Consider the following 14,696-nt stretch of genomic DNA (forward strand, 5'->3'; position numbering starts at 1 on the left):
AAAATCAAATCTTGATTCATCTCATCATGGAAACTGATCGAAACCATGTACTATTGAAATATCTAAACGCATCTTGACGATGTCACCCGTCGCAGCTCCTCTTCCTACAAACTCATAAAAACCTACTGCAGATTGACTACTTTGGTCTGTAACACATCATGACGTCACGTCCGTTGACGCATAATCGACTCCTACATGCATGGATTGGCATTGAGCTAATGTATAACGCATCAGAGAATCACATCCACATGAGCAGAGAGTTGTGAAAGCTGTTGAAGACGAGCGAAAATCCGGAACCAGGACGAGCTGTAGTGATACCGGAGGTTTGGTATCTGTCTCACACATCCTGAGCCGGTAAAGTCCGGTTCCCGGTGTTAGCGCTCAGGTTGAATGATGGTGTCATTACATCAAGGAACTGTGTATAACAGTCTTTCATAAGAACAGCTCCCACGTGCTTCATTCAAACAGCCGGACACAGTGACAGAGGAGCTCCATGACCCTGACAGCCTCAGGTATCTTTACATCAGCCTGGTTTCTCACTGTGTGTGTGTTTAGACGATGGCAGCAAAGAGCAGGTATGTGCTGCAGAGAGTGCTGAGAGGACTCAGAGCTCACACTGTGTGGTACCAGAGCTCAGCACTGACCTCAAGTCAAGGACGCCTGCTGTGGAAACCTCAAGTCAGACACCTGAGCAGCTCATACACACTCTGCCAGTCTGCTTCTCCAGCCTCAGGTACTGACAGGTAGCGACTCATCATGACACTGATTCACTGATTCATAGGTTTGACTTTAGCTAACTGTAGTACTGCCTTTGGACGGTGACTCCCATTATGGACTGTTCTTTACTTATCAGAGGAGGGAGGTGGCTTGGCTGTGACTTAGTTTCTTCTTCTTTTTCTTTCTTTTTTTTTTTTTACCCTTTCCAAAGCTACTAATTAATAAGTTAGCCTTTGATGTTTGAAAGTTAAAAGTTGGACATGAAATCCTGGAGTTGAAATAAGCCTCTCATTTTCACTGCATTTATTTTTGGCCACATTGTAAATAACAAAGTGATTTTGATGAAATATCACATCGGAAATCTGAAAATCCAATGATAATTTCCATTTTTGCAGTTTCTGGCTATGATGAATGGTGTAATTTTGGTTTGGAAAGCATATTTTCTTAAAAATGTGGCTGTAAAATAAATACAAAATACAGCAAGTCCCTCCCCAGTGCTTACAAAAATATTTGACATCATGACATCATGTAAAAAACACAAAAATTCAATTTTCTCCCCAAAAGCTGTGAGGCCAACATGTCACTCACCTAAGTTTCTGAAAGTGTGATGTCGTTCCATGATTGAAATCACTATAACAATATACATGATATTTTCAGATAACCATATATACATAGAGATATAAAAGATGGATGCAAAATCACATGGAATAATCAAACTAACATTGAGAGCAATACATTGTGCACCACTGAAAACTACAGATGTTTTATCTTACAGCTTTCTTTGTCTCATTAATTTGGACAATGTTTTGGAACAATATGATCATATCATCACAACAACTCCAGTTATTGTCGAGCCATAATCATGGTGTTGGTTCTTTTCCAGGTCCCAGCAGTCTGTCATTCAGGAGTCACACCTGTGGAGAACTGAGATCAGATCATGTGGGAGAGAGAGTCACTCTGTGTGGCTGGGTCCAGTATCTCAGGTATTATTACTGTTCACACACAGACATGGAGCTAACAATCATCAACAGAGGGATTTAAAGCTATGTTAGACATCACCTTCAAATACTGGTGGCTCCAGAAAACAGTTAGAGGTAACACTTAATATGGGTTAACATGCTAGCAGCTCTGTGGGGCTACAGATGAGCAACACAGTAAGTGTTGTTTATCCTATGGAGAACCTGAATGTCTGTACATCTGTCTGATGGTTAGTGGCCTATATGACAGATGGACAGACACTGCTATCCCTAGTGTGGGTGAAAATGCCCCCCACATCCTGTGATGTCAGTAAAATGTGCACAGCTCGCTCATTTGTATCAACTCAGCCTGTCAGTAAAGCCTCATATAAAAATGATGAGAATTCTGATGTTAGTCAGTCCACCTTTTCTTCTGACTGCTGTTAAGAGTGCATGTTTCTTCCTAGGATGGCTCAGACATTACCTTTCCTACTCTGCCTTAATCTGTCTCTGATTGGCCTATCCTGATATTCTTACTCTAAATAACCAATTTCATGTCTCATGCCTGAACCTAACAAGCCCAACCAATGAAGGAAATGAATACTAGTCAGTCAGAAGTAGAGTGGGGCGGGTCATGCCTTCACCATTCTCAGAGAAAAATATTTTGCATTTAGGACTCGCAGTGTACATGACATTTTAACTTCCTTTAAGCTCTTTGTTTTTTCTCTCCTATCTAACTCCATTATTCTATCGGTGATGAAAAGAAATTGTGTAGTTGTGTTTATATTACAATATGATGGTTGCTTTTTGGGAAGCAGGGCTCAATCGTCACCCATCACCCAGAGTTTTTCGTTTTTCTCCCTTGGTCTCACGTAAAACAGTCCTTTAACATTGTTCCTCTCTCCAACAGGCAGGACCTGTTTGTCATCCTGCGAGATTTCAGTGGCTTGACACAAATTCTAATCCCTCAGGAAGAGGTAAGGATGAAAACAATTCAAATGCCACAATGCAGTGTCTGGTATTACTATAACGACAAAAACAAAGATATTAATAATAATGTCAAACAATTTCCTGCTCAAATTCTTTTTGTTTCGATTGATGGTGAACTCAAAACTTGATTTTTTTTTTCCTGTATTCCAAGTCTGGGCATGATTTGAAAGCAGTCCTGTGCGATCTCACAACTGAGTCTGTCATAAAGGTCACAGGAACAGTCAGACGACGACCAGCAGGGCAGGAGAACAAGGTCTGTGTATGTCTGTGTCTAACATTAAATCACCACTGATTGTCAAAAGCAGGTTGCCCTATTCATATGAGGACATTCAGCACTGCTAATCCATAAAAACAGCAGAAACAAGGGGGTGAGTTGTGTGTATTGAAAATCTAGTTGTGGTTTACATGCTGTAGAGCAGCCCTCTTTTTAATGTGTCTTTTAGGGTCATGTTAACTCTCTTTTGAACCTCTGTATTCACTTGTGAACTAAGCTCAGTTTTTACTGATTGAGAGGCTGCACACAGAGAGTCCTGGTGGCTGCTGAGTCACATTGTAGTTGATACTTGTTCCTTAACTCATCAGTGCTTCACTGGTTAAGATTTTGTCAGTGCAGTAAATCTAAACAAATAATTAGTCAAACCTTAAAATGAGAGAGAAGATTTGAAATGCATAAATAAAAAGAAGAAGAAATACTTTATTAATCCTAGAGGGGACAATCATTTTTTTCACTCTGCTGTCATTTACACACAGGGCTAAAATACACACACATGCACAAACAGGGCCTATACATGCATTAAGTGAGATGTCGGTGTGAGGGGGCTGCCTTGGACAGGTGCTCCGAGCACCTCGGGGTTCAGTGCCTTGCTCGGGCACCTCGGCAGTGCCCAGGGGGTGATCTGGCACCTCCCGAACTACCAGGCCCTGCTCCATACTTGGTCTATATTGGGACTTGAGCCGGTGACCCTCTGGTTCCCAAGAAAAGTCCCTATGGACTGAGCTACTGTCCCCTCAAAGAACTACTCAATCAAAAAAAGTGAAGCAACATATACCTTGTTGTATGTATTTCCTTTTTATATATGGATATACTGTGCTGCAGTTTCATTTAAAAAAACGTATGTTAAATCACAGTTCTTTAGCTTTTAGTCTTTGATAGCTGAATAAATAGTTTTGCACAGTATTCCATCTTCTTATTCTGTGTCTATACAAACAGGGCATGCCAACAGGAGAAATAGAAGTCCTGGCTGAGAGTGTGGAGGTTTTCAACATGTGCCGGAAGTTGCCTTTTGAAATTAAAGACTTTGTCAAAGTAAGTAACTATTTTCTATGTTCCACAAAGTAATTAGATTTGTCATTGTCATTAACTGTGACTGATTGTGTTGTTGTGGTTTGATTGTACAGAAATCAGAGTCTTTGCGGATGCAGTATCGCTACCTGGACCTGAGGTCCTCTCAGATGCAGAGGAACCTCAGACTGAGGTCTCAGCTGGTGATGAAGATGAGAGAATACCTCTGTAATGTGCACGGTACGGAGAGTGAGATTCGTTGTCTCTGTTCAGTTTATCTTGTCCAGGACAGTGACTGATTGGTGATTTTCCTGGGCTGGGAAACACTTTGACAGGTTTCATATTCAAAACAGAGCCATCACACACTCACCAGCACATTCACACTTAAAAGCACACTGCCCCGATGAGTCTAGTTGGATCCTGTCTGTGGTTGGAGATATTAGAGTAAAACCATGCAGACACTACACAATACAGTAGAAGGCAGATAATAGTAGAATCCAGGTGCTGAAGCATGACTAAATCAAACTGTTTCAAATTGTCTCTTTTTCTCATTTATAGGTTTTGTCGATGTGGAGACTCCTACCTTGTTTAAAAGAACACCGGGGGTAAGAAGGTCCAATATTTTTTAATGATATTAGCTACACAGAATCCAAGTCACTTCAGGGGTTCTTTGCCAAACGAACATTCAAATTCTTTTCAAGTTGTTCTATTATCAATTTCGGGAAATGATATAGTCTGTGCTTCCTTCAGACTTTGTTCATTCTTTTGTGTTTCAGGGAGCCAAAGAGTTTGTGGTCCCGTCGAGAGAGCCGGGCCGGTTTTACTCTCTGCCCCAGAGTCCACAGCAGTTCAAACAGCTTCTGATGGTGGCTGGTGTAGACAGGTGGGTACAGGCTTAAAGGGATAGTTCAGATTTTTTGAAGTGGGATTCTATGTTATACTTATCCATAGTCAGTGTATTACATACAGCAGACGTCAGCCAGCACACCTCCAGTTCAGAGAGGCAGGCTGGAGTCCGACATGTAAACTAAGCAATGTACTGCTGTGGAGGCGGGCAGCAGCAAAATGTGTTTCAGCCACCTAAAAAAGACCCGCCTTAATAAATCAAATATTATCAGAAATGTAGTGGAGTACAAATTTGTAGAGCATAGTACTTGGAAAAATGTACTTACCTCACAGGAGTGTACAATGAGTGGTCTAAGTACCATCATGCATAATATCCAACAGTACTCCATTGTCTCTGTGGCAGGTACTTCCAGATGGCTCGGTGCTACAGAGATGAAGGCTCCAAACCAGACCGACAGCCTGAGTTCACCCAGGTAACATTTAGGGATGGGAAGAGTACAGAAAACAAAAAATACACACAACCTTTGTTTTGTTTTTTTAAATCTCACAGCCGGGTCTTATCTTGGCACCATACTTCACTCTGTTACTTACTCTGATAGTTTAATGTCATTAGTTGTTGGTATTTGGAGCTGGATTATTCAAGTCTGGTCTACAGCCCTTTTCCAATCAGTGAGTAGATCGATAGATAAATTGAGAGATAGACAGACAGATAAACATTTGTGTCCATATCGGGAGTCAAACCCAGGCCACCTGAATGAAAACCGCGAAACGACGTGGCAATAGGTCCAAGGGAACTCATGCTGTGTCTTAAATCACATACTTCCATTAGGGACTGTTTGTTATTTATGAGAGGGGAGGGGGTGGTGCAAAATGGGAGGGCACACATTTTCAAGCACTAAGGAGGGAGTTTTTGATTTGGCTCAAGGGATTGACATTCAAATTTTAATGGCCGTATTTTGTGTTTGTTTTAAATACCCTCAGAACCAAAACCTGCAAGTGGGTTTGAAAAGTATGTTTTCTTTAAAAATCTCCAAAATCACACCATTTATCACAGCCAGAAACTGTAAAAATGTTTATTTATGGTGGAGGTAGGGTTGTGCATTTTCCCCAGTCACACAGGGAGGCTCAAAGAAAAATATTTGTTTGTTTGCTTCGGGAACCGTCACGATATATAAAATGAAAACCACAAGAATAAATCCCCAGCCGCCCCCCTACTCTGATGAATAAAGTACAGTCCCTTAGTATGCTTACATGTACTATGTACTTACTTGCATTGTGCGCAGATTTGGACAGAGTGTTGTGCAACAGTGCTGCTGCACGCTACCGGAAATGATGATCACAAGATTTGACAGCTTTTCTTCTTCTGTTCGGCGAATTGAAACCAAACATGCATAAACATCAAACGTAACTTATGCCCTTAGATCATATAGCTCAAGCCATAGCATTAGTGCCTGATGATAAAATATGCCACTGTTAGCTAGCTAGCAAGCTAAAATTAGCACTCACGTTATTGGTCATGGAAGCAAATAATTATAATGAACCTAATATACATACTGATGGCATATATCCAACAACAGAATGCTGTTAGTGAAAAATACACATGTATTTATCCAATGCTTTGGTGTTTCCCTCAGTAATTGGCAACATTTCACAAGTTCTAAATGTGTTTGTGGTCCTGCCCCTTCTTCTATGTAGGCAACATGGCAACCATTGAGGGTGGGAAAGTGTCCAGTGTTCCACACTCAGCTTTGTATATAGTTTCATAGTTTGCACCTGGTCCTGGTGTTGACTGGAACTTAACTAGTTGGTTCACAGTCCTGCTCTGTGTTCTCTGACAGCTTATCCTTTCATTATCTCTCCCAGGTAGACATAGAAATGTCTTTTGTGGACCAGGCTGGTATCATGTCCCTGGTGGAGGGTTTGTTGCAGTACTCCTGGCCCGCAGAGAAAGGTCCCATTAAGGTGCCTTTCCAAACCATGACATATGAAGAGGCCATGAGGGACTACGGTGTGGACAAGCCTGATACCAGATTCAGTATGAAGGTGAGGTTTTGTTGCTTGTTTTTTTGGTTTTAAGTGTCTCCTTGATGACTGAATATCAGACCTGATCGTTTTGCAGGAGGAAAAAAAAATAAGATTGTTACATGACTCGAATTACCGTTATTACTATTATTACTCAATACTGCTTTGCTGTTACTTGAGATCAGCCTTGTTCTTCATTTTTGGATGATTTTTTTCTCATTAATTTCACAGTACACATAGTTAAATAAAATGTATTTGTTGTTAAGATTGATTAACATTGATTTTTATAAGAACAGTTTTAAAGAAGCCACAAAGTCAAACATAAAGCCAGCCAAATTTCTGAGCTCGTTCATCTGATATGTGCTGACATGGGACTTTAGTCTGGAAAATAACCATCTGATTGTTTGAAACAACTGGTTTCACTGAGCCTAACACTGGTGATAAAGGATAACTTGTTTTAGTAAACTGCACGTCAGCTGATTCCTTTAACTCTGGGTGTTCTAATCCAGCTACAAGTGTACATGTGAAAGAGGCGGAGTTCAATCATCATCTTAAGTACCATGAGTGGAGCACTCAAAATGGTGATACCTGTGTGAAAATATGGAATATGATATTCAGCAATGGTGAAATGTAAACAATGTAATCATATAACTATGACGGAATAGGAGGCTGTACACATCTGGAATGATATCCAGATATTAAAAGTAAGCATAGGAATTTTTATGTATGTCCTTAAATACATTTTCAATACGCTTAGTAGTGTAGAATGTATTTGAACTTTATTTGTCTCATGATGAACAAACTATTGACATATCAATATGTGATGCACCTAAAAAGTTCAAGGTGATATCAGATTGTCTCTGCTGTCAAATGAGAGATCAAGGAGAGGTGAAGAAAAGAAGTTCATATCTGATGAGGTCTATCTGACCAAGATGTTGTATTTATAATTTACAGGGAGTGCTTTTTTTATTTTAATAAAAATGTTACTTATTACTTCAAACTCTCACCAGAAAATTCTCTTAAGTTGTTTTTAAGGCAAATTATGGCAAAATTTCACACAAACGTCTACAGAGGTCAACTTCACTGTGACATCACAATGCTCTGCAAAAACACTTTCCTGGACATAATTCAACATCATATCTCAGGAACAGAAGACTTAGTCAGATACTGAATTGGTGAAACTCATCTTGGGTGTCCACCTTGAAACTGTGCTGATTGTATAGATCATCAGTGCTGTTGGGGGGAAGCCTCCATGTTTTCACAGACATGGATGTAAACTGTAACTTAATTAGTTTGAGGAGGCATACAAGGTGAGGCAGTAATTCTAGTTTTTTGATTAATTGTTTAGTCTACACAACATTAAAAAACAATGAGAACACCTGTTGCACAATTCTAGAGCCTAAAATGACTTAATTGAATGTCGTGTTTGTCCAGCCAACATTTCCAAACCCCAAAATATTCAATTTACTGTGATGTAAGACCAAGGAAAGCAGCAAATCTTCACATTTGAGAACTCAGAAATATCACATCATGGCACTTTTCCTTGAAAAAATACTAAAACAGTAATTTGATGATCAAGATAGTTGCTGGTTAATTTTCTGCTGATCGAATAATCAATTGATTGACTAATCATGCAGGGCGGCAAGGTGGTTAGCACTGTCACCTCACAGCAAGAGGGTTCCTGGTTCGATCCCGGGTGTGGGAGACCCTCTGTGCGGAGTTTGCATGTTCTCGCCGTGTCAGTGTGGGTTTTATCCGGGCACTCCGGCTTCCTCCCACAGTTCAAAGACAGCAGGTTGGGGACAGGTTAATTGATAACTCTAAATTGTCTGTAGGTGTAATGGTTGTCTGTCTCTATGTGTCAGCCCTGTGATAATCTGGGGACCTGTCCAGGGTGTACCCCGCCTCTCGCACAATGTCAGCTGGGATAGGCTCCAGCCCCCCCGCAACCCTCAAGAGGATAAGCGGTTAGAAAATGGATGGATGGATGACCAATCACGCAGCTCGAAAAGACTGTGTATTGCATCACCCATGTGCACGCGGAAAAGAGGAAACCTTTTATAGGAAAACAGCTCTGTAGCATTACTAGAGATCAAAAACTCCACAAGATCCTTTAACCTGCTCTGTAGCAGGGTAGCTGTACAGTATACAGTGGGTTACCATGCCAATCTAACCTGATTTAAAATGAGCGATTTTACTAAATTAGTACTGAATTAAGAACCAGTTCTGGGGGATTATCTCTGAGAAATGTAGCATTGTTTCCAGATCAGTCACCAGAGACCTACGAGAGCCCAGTGATAGGTGTCTCAGAAAAGGAGAGCACTTGTCAATTATCTATGTGTAGCCCAGTTAAAATGATGCCTGTGCTGAATGTGTCTGTTGAGCCTTGCCAGACCACAATGAGCATTGACCATGTTAACTCAAAGAGATTGTGGACTAAAAACTAAAGAAATTATTGCTGTTAGAGCGAGACAATGCTATCCCAGATGTTACCACCTGCACATTTAAGAGGGTGTGAATGTGTGTGTGGGACCAGCAGTGTTTTTGACTGTTTAAGCACACATCTCTGTCACTCTGTCTGAATCCCTGTCTTTCTTCCTATCTGTCCAGCTGATCGACCTCAGTCAGGTTTTCTTATCCACGGAAATTGAATTCCTAAGATCAGCTCTCAACCAACCAGAAGGCTCCGTTCAGGCCATCTGTGTCCCTAGTGGAGCGGTAAGACCAAAACCGCTTCCCGTTGAATGAAATCCATCAGAGCATACTGTACATTAGGATGTACAGTGAAATAATATTGAAAACAAAAAGTTGTTACATACAAAGCAAAACTATGTTTGTAACAGATTTGCTGATGTCTGTGTTTTGCCATCTTTGCCCTTGTCGACCCGTCACTGTTGTCTGTCTCAAATGATCTTCTCTGTCTTGTGTTTGACTACAGAAACTATTTTCAGGGAAACATTTGGAAGAACTGAAACAAACAGTTAAGACTCAGTTTGGCCAGGTAGGTTTGTTTTTCCTCTTTGTCTCTTATCTACTTACATTTTTGTGAAGTCATTATTTTTTTCAGTTTCTTGTTGTTTTGTACCAATGAATGGGATGAATGCAGCACAACAAATGAGAATAAAAATGAGAGACAACAAATGGAAAAGACCTTTTCACATGGTGCGTGACTATGTGGAATGTATATTAAATGTGGTTGTTTTTGTGTATGAGCATATAAAAGCATAGCATTGCTGACCATTGCAGTGGCCCTACAGCAAACAAGACTATGTGAAGCTTACAAAGTTTATGCAATGTCAGAATATTATTTTATAATATAAATAATCAAGACTAAATAAGCTTCATATCTTCACATGGAGCAGGTCCTTTCCCAGGTAATCCACCATGTTGCGCTGCCATGTTTCTACAGTAGCCCAGAACAGACAAACCAAACACTGGCTCTAAAAGGGCCTTTTGCATTGTTGTAATAGAGTAAGGCCACCATAGATTCTCCTGCATGCTTGGAAAGGGAGAGGTGAGTGGAGGGGTTTTTGGTTGCAATCTGCAACTTACTGTTAGATACTACTAAATCCATCACACTAGTCTTTTACGTTATTATTTAATGAATCAAAAAGGAGAACACCTGCGCACTTGCAGAAAAAGGTTAAATGTATTAGACTACAACGTTTCGGTCATGGACATTCATCAGGTAGAAACGTAGAAACGTTATTATTTAATAAAACTTTAACACCCCAAAACTCTGCCTCATCTGCATTATGTGGGTGTGGTTTGATTAGATTTGCCTGACAGTGACCAAACAACCCAACAGCGTTGCCAAAAAACAAATTATCGCACAAAGACTCCAAAATTATCATATTTCAAGGGAAACCATCATACACTGGGTGTTTTTAATGCACAGTAAATGACTCACAGCATATCCACTGGTTAACAAATCTGACTACAGGCTAGCATTCATTATTCAGGGTACAGGGCACTTGTGAAACACAGTTACAAAGAGTTTATAAGAGTTTATGTTTGATTGATGGTGACTGTCTCACGAGATGTCAACAGAGATCTGGATTATTAATGACTAATCCAGTGTCAGTTCTCTGCAATTTATAAGTCTTATAATGGCACAAGAGTCATAAAGATTCATTATCTGAGAACCATGAATGTGTGTACACGTTATCATGACAATCTATAGTTGTTAAAATAATTTGGTCTGGACCAAAGCAGTGGGCTGACAGACCGACACTGCCATGCTTAGAGCCATGCTGCTGGTGTGGCTAAAAATAGTCAGAGTATACAAGAAGGTGACAGCAATCCACTATCACCACCACCAAGAACCCTGTCAAAACCTCTGTGGAGAGGAAGCAACACCTCTCTGACACATCCGAAACAAAAACAGAACTTTAGAAGGTTCACAGAAGTTAACTGCAGTTATTGTCTCCACCCACAGTGCTTTAACATTGTGTCTTTTTTTTCATGTGTGTATGTTTTGACCCAAGGAGCTCAGCATGGTGCTGGTCAGAGCAGACAGGACATTGAAATCTCCCTTGAAGAAGCTGCTCTCTGTCTCAGCCACAGATGAGCTGCTGCAGAGGACTGGAGCTAAACCAGGAGACCTGCTGCTGATGGCAGCTGGTTCCCTCCACACTGTGGTGAGACTTGCTGACGTCAAACTTAGATTGACGAAGGGGGAAAGTTTTACAACATACAAAGGAAAGATAATAGCGAATATAACAAGAATATACCTTAATTCATCTTCTCTGGTCTCTTCATCCCACTCTTCCTTTCTCCTGTGTCTTACACTCTTGCTCTGCTGTCAGCGCCCGTTACTGGGTAATCTTCGCCTGCAGTGTGCAGAGCTCCTGGAGTCTTATGGCGTGTCAATCCGTGACCCCTCAGTCTTCCACTTCCTGTGGGTTGTAGACTTCCCTCTATTCTTGCCCAAAGAAGACGAGCCAGAGAAGCTGGAGTCAGCCCATCATCCATTTACTGCTCCACTGCCAGAGGACACACAGTTACTCTACACAGAGCCACAGAAGGTTGTCACATAGATTCACTCTGTATCTGTGTAATCTTTGTGTTGTTTTTTTAATCACTTTTGGATGTTTATGAATAATCATATATCATGCACGAGGGATTATGGGTTGTACTGTCATTTTGCAGGTGCGTGGTCAGCACTATGACCTGGTGTTGAACGGCTGTGAGATTGGAGGAGGCTCCATCCGCATCCACAAGGCCTCAGAACAGCTTCATGTCCTGAAAAGTATCCTTAAGGTCAGTCGTTGCATATCTTGGCAGTGTCTAGCCTACCTTTGGAATTAGGTTGAATCAATTACAGGTCTTCACTGTTTTTGAAATGTGTCTGCTGCAGGAAGACCCCAGTCTTCTCTCTCACCTGCTGGAGGCCCTGGACTCAGGAGCACCACCACATGGAGGCATTGCTCTGGGTAAGGTTAACTCTACCCTTGACCACAGCAAACTTTAACAATTACTGAGCTAGTTTGCAGCGGAATGCTGCTGGCTGTCCAGGTGGTCTGGGATTAGCTGAAAGCAGAGCCAAGGACCATTGGTGGGGCTCCAGTATTGGGTCTGGCTCTGTCTTCACTGACAACGCTGCAGCCCCCACTAGTGGTCCTGGGTGAGTATGATCTGGTCAGGTACAGATTTATCAGTGAACCACATTTCTGGTTGTTTACTGAGCATCAGACAAAATCTTTTCTATGTTACATATAAAGCTGTGTACACACATAATATCTTTCAGCTACGTCTGCTACAGCTCACAGTTTAAAAATCCAAGAGCTGCAAATTATTGAAGTGTTAGATGACAGTTATGATAGATTTAAGGTCAAATTTGAACAGGGAATTTCAGTGGAAAACAAAAACTTGGGCTGTCAAATGATTATTTATTTTTTTTAATTGTGATTAGTTGCTAAATTTCAATAGTTAATTAATTTTGCATTTCAAAACAGTTTTGAAGTCCAGTTTTGGGGGGACAGGAGATCTTTTGGGGGGAGATATCAGGTCAGTAGTATATGCCACATAGAAGTGGTATATATCACCTACTGTAAAAGCTGGAAACCTGTAGATTAATTTGAGGTGCAACTCAGCAATGTGTGTCGTTTTCCTAGTCATAAATGTGTAATAAACAATGCATGCAAAAAAAAAAGGCATCGCTTGTGTCCAAAACTGTATGGGACTCACATATAGTGGACATGACTGTAAAGAGGAGACTCACACAATCCATCTTCTTTCAGATATCTTGAGGTGAGAGATCAAGGCACCTCTGTAAAAATGGCCATGTTGTTTTTTCCTCATCAAAATATTGGCTAGATTTGTAGCATTAGTTAGCCCCTTCCTGAGAAGCTAGCATAACATGTTTGGTACCATTAGATTCCTAAGATCTTGTAGTTTTATAGGATATGTGTATCAGCCAGCTCACAGCCCTAAATAATACATTTAAATTAAAACTCAAAATACATAGAAAAAGATGAAATGCAGCCAGTAAAACATTTTTGAATTATAGTAAAGTATTGCATATCTGTCAACACCTGCTCTATGCCTTATCCATATGACATATCTGTAATAATATCAATAGATAAGGTATCCGTTGGGCAGTAGTTCTCAGTTCAACTGATAAATCATACCCAGTAAGTAAAATATTATTATGTATGGAACCCTACAAGTGTTAAAATATGAAATGCTATATGATATATGTAATATTTAAAACCACCACTAAAAGTGCACAATTCATGAGCTAAAAGGTGAAAATAATTATATATTTATTAAGTCATCTTATCACTCCATGATTTTCTAGGTTTGGACCGGCTGGTCTCCATTATGGTTGGGGCTCCCAGCATCCGTGACGTCATTGCCTTCCCTAAGTCATTCCGAGGCCACGACCTCATGAGCTGCGCTCCTGACTTAGTACCTGAGGAGGAGCTGAAGTCTTACCACATCTCTGTCAAATGGCCCACAGAGCAAGGAAGAGGAGGAGGAGGAGGAGAAGAGGGGAAGTGAGGAGGTAAAGAAGGAAGAGATGAAGAGACATCAGAAGAGGGGGTGATGCCAGATCTTGGTAACCTACACAACAGAGGAAATGGCGTAAGGACACAGCAACAGAGATGAGCAGACAGCCAGCAGGTGGTGTAGAGACTGTAGCCTGTGAAGACCTCCGCCAGCTGGCTGGCAAATATGAGGAGGAAGAGAGAAAATGAGGAGGAGGTGATGCTGTGGCTGCATCTCAGTACTGTTATTTTGGAATGGAAGAGAAAAGGGGAATGGATAAGCCACACATAAGCATACATTATGGAAATCTGAAACATCAACTGGTTCAGCAAAGAAGAACAGCTCAGCACCAAGTCTCAATGATAACAAATGGCTGAAGTCAAATTTTATACTGTATAGATACTGAACCTGTTATGATGGTGGTTTTGTCTCAGACGAATGCCTTATAAAATCACTCTCAAATAACAAAAATAAAATATTTCTTTGAAATACATTTTTCTATCAATGATTAACAATTTCCTCAAATCAAAATTAGTAATATTTTAAGGACCTATAGCTCTAATGACTGTAAAGAGCTGCTTATTTTGTATTAGTTTGTGTCACATGATGGTCCAAATGTTGTTTTAGACCTTGCTCCACCTTGATGATAATAAAACCAAACCTGTAATTGTAAAATATACAGTCCTGGTCTGTGTAAAAGCGCATTCTAATTTTCAGCTCAAGCCATTATGAGGCTTCAGTAGTCTATGCTGGCCATATCAAGTGAGTATCTTCCAAAGTTCAAGTCTTTTTTATTGCAGAATTTCCTCTTTATGTTTCAGATGGTGCTTTCTCTCTGGGTTATGTGGAGGAATAGTAACACAAAGAGGAAGTATTTTACAAAAAAACTA

General features: G+C 40.6%; 1 protein-coding gene across 2 annotated transcripts; it reads left to right on the forward strand.

The window, feature by feature from the left end:
• Positions 1-303: 303 nt before the first annotated feature.
• On the forward strand, positions 304-14,295 carry dars2 (aspartyl-tRNA synthetase 2, mitochondrial). 2 transcript variants are annotated; one of them, XM_033649677.2, is made up of 17 exons: positions 304-733; positions 1,601-1,700; positions 2,584-2,650; positions 2,815-2,916; positions 3,874-3,969; positions 4,062-4,185; positions 4,504-4,550; positions 4,722-4,828; positions 5,195-5,264; positions 6,655-6,834; positions 9,424-9,531; positions 9,752-9,814; positions 11,301-11,453; positions 11,622-11,840; positions 11,965-12,075; positions 12,173-12,248; positions 13,616-14,295. In XM_033649677.2, exons 1-17 carry the CDS (start codon positions 559-561, stop codon positions 13,816-13,818), a joined length of 2,001 nt encoding a protein of 666 aa, XP_033505568.2. In that variant the 5' UTR covers positions 304-558; the 3' UTR covers positions 13,819-14,295. The 2 variants fall into 2 exon arrangements, with proteins under 2 accessions (XP_033505568.2, XP_078029040.1); XM_078172914.1 differs by having other exon boundaries at positions 344-512.
• Positions 14,296-14,696: the final 401 nt, after the last annotated feature.

Source organism: Epinephelus lanceolatus, chromosome 12 (genome assembly GCF_041903045.1).
Source record: "Epinephelus lanceolatus isolate andai-2023 chromosome 12, ASM4190304v1, whole genome shotgun sequence".
NCBI classification, from domain to species: domain Eukaryota; kingdom Metazoa; phylum Chordata; class Actinopteri; order Perciformes; family Serranidae; genus Epinephelus; species Epinephelus lanceolatus.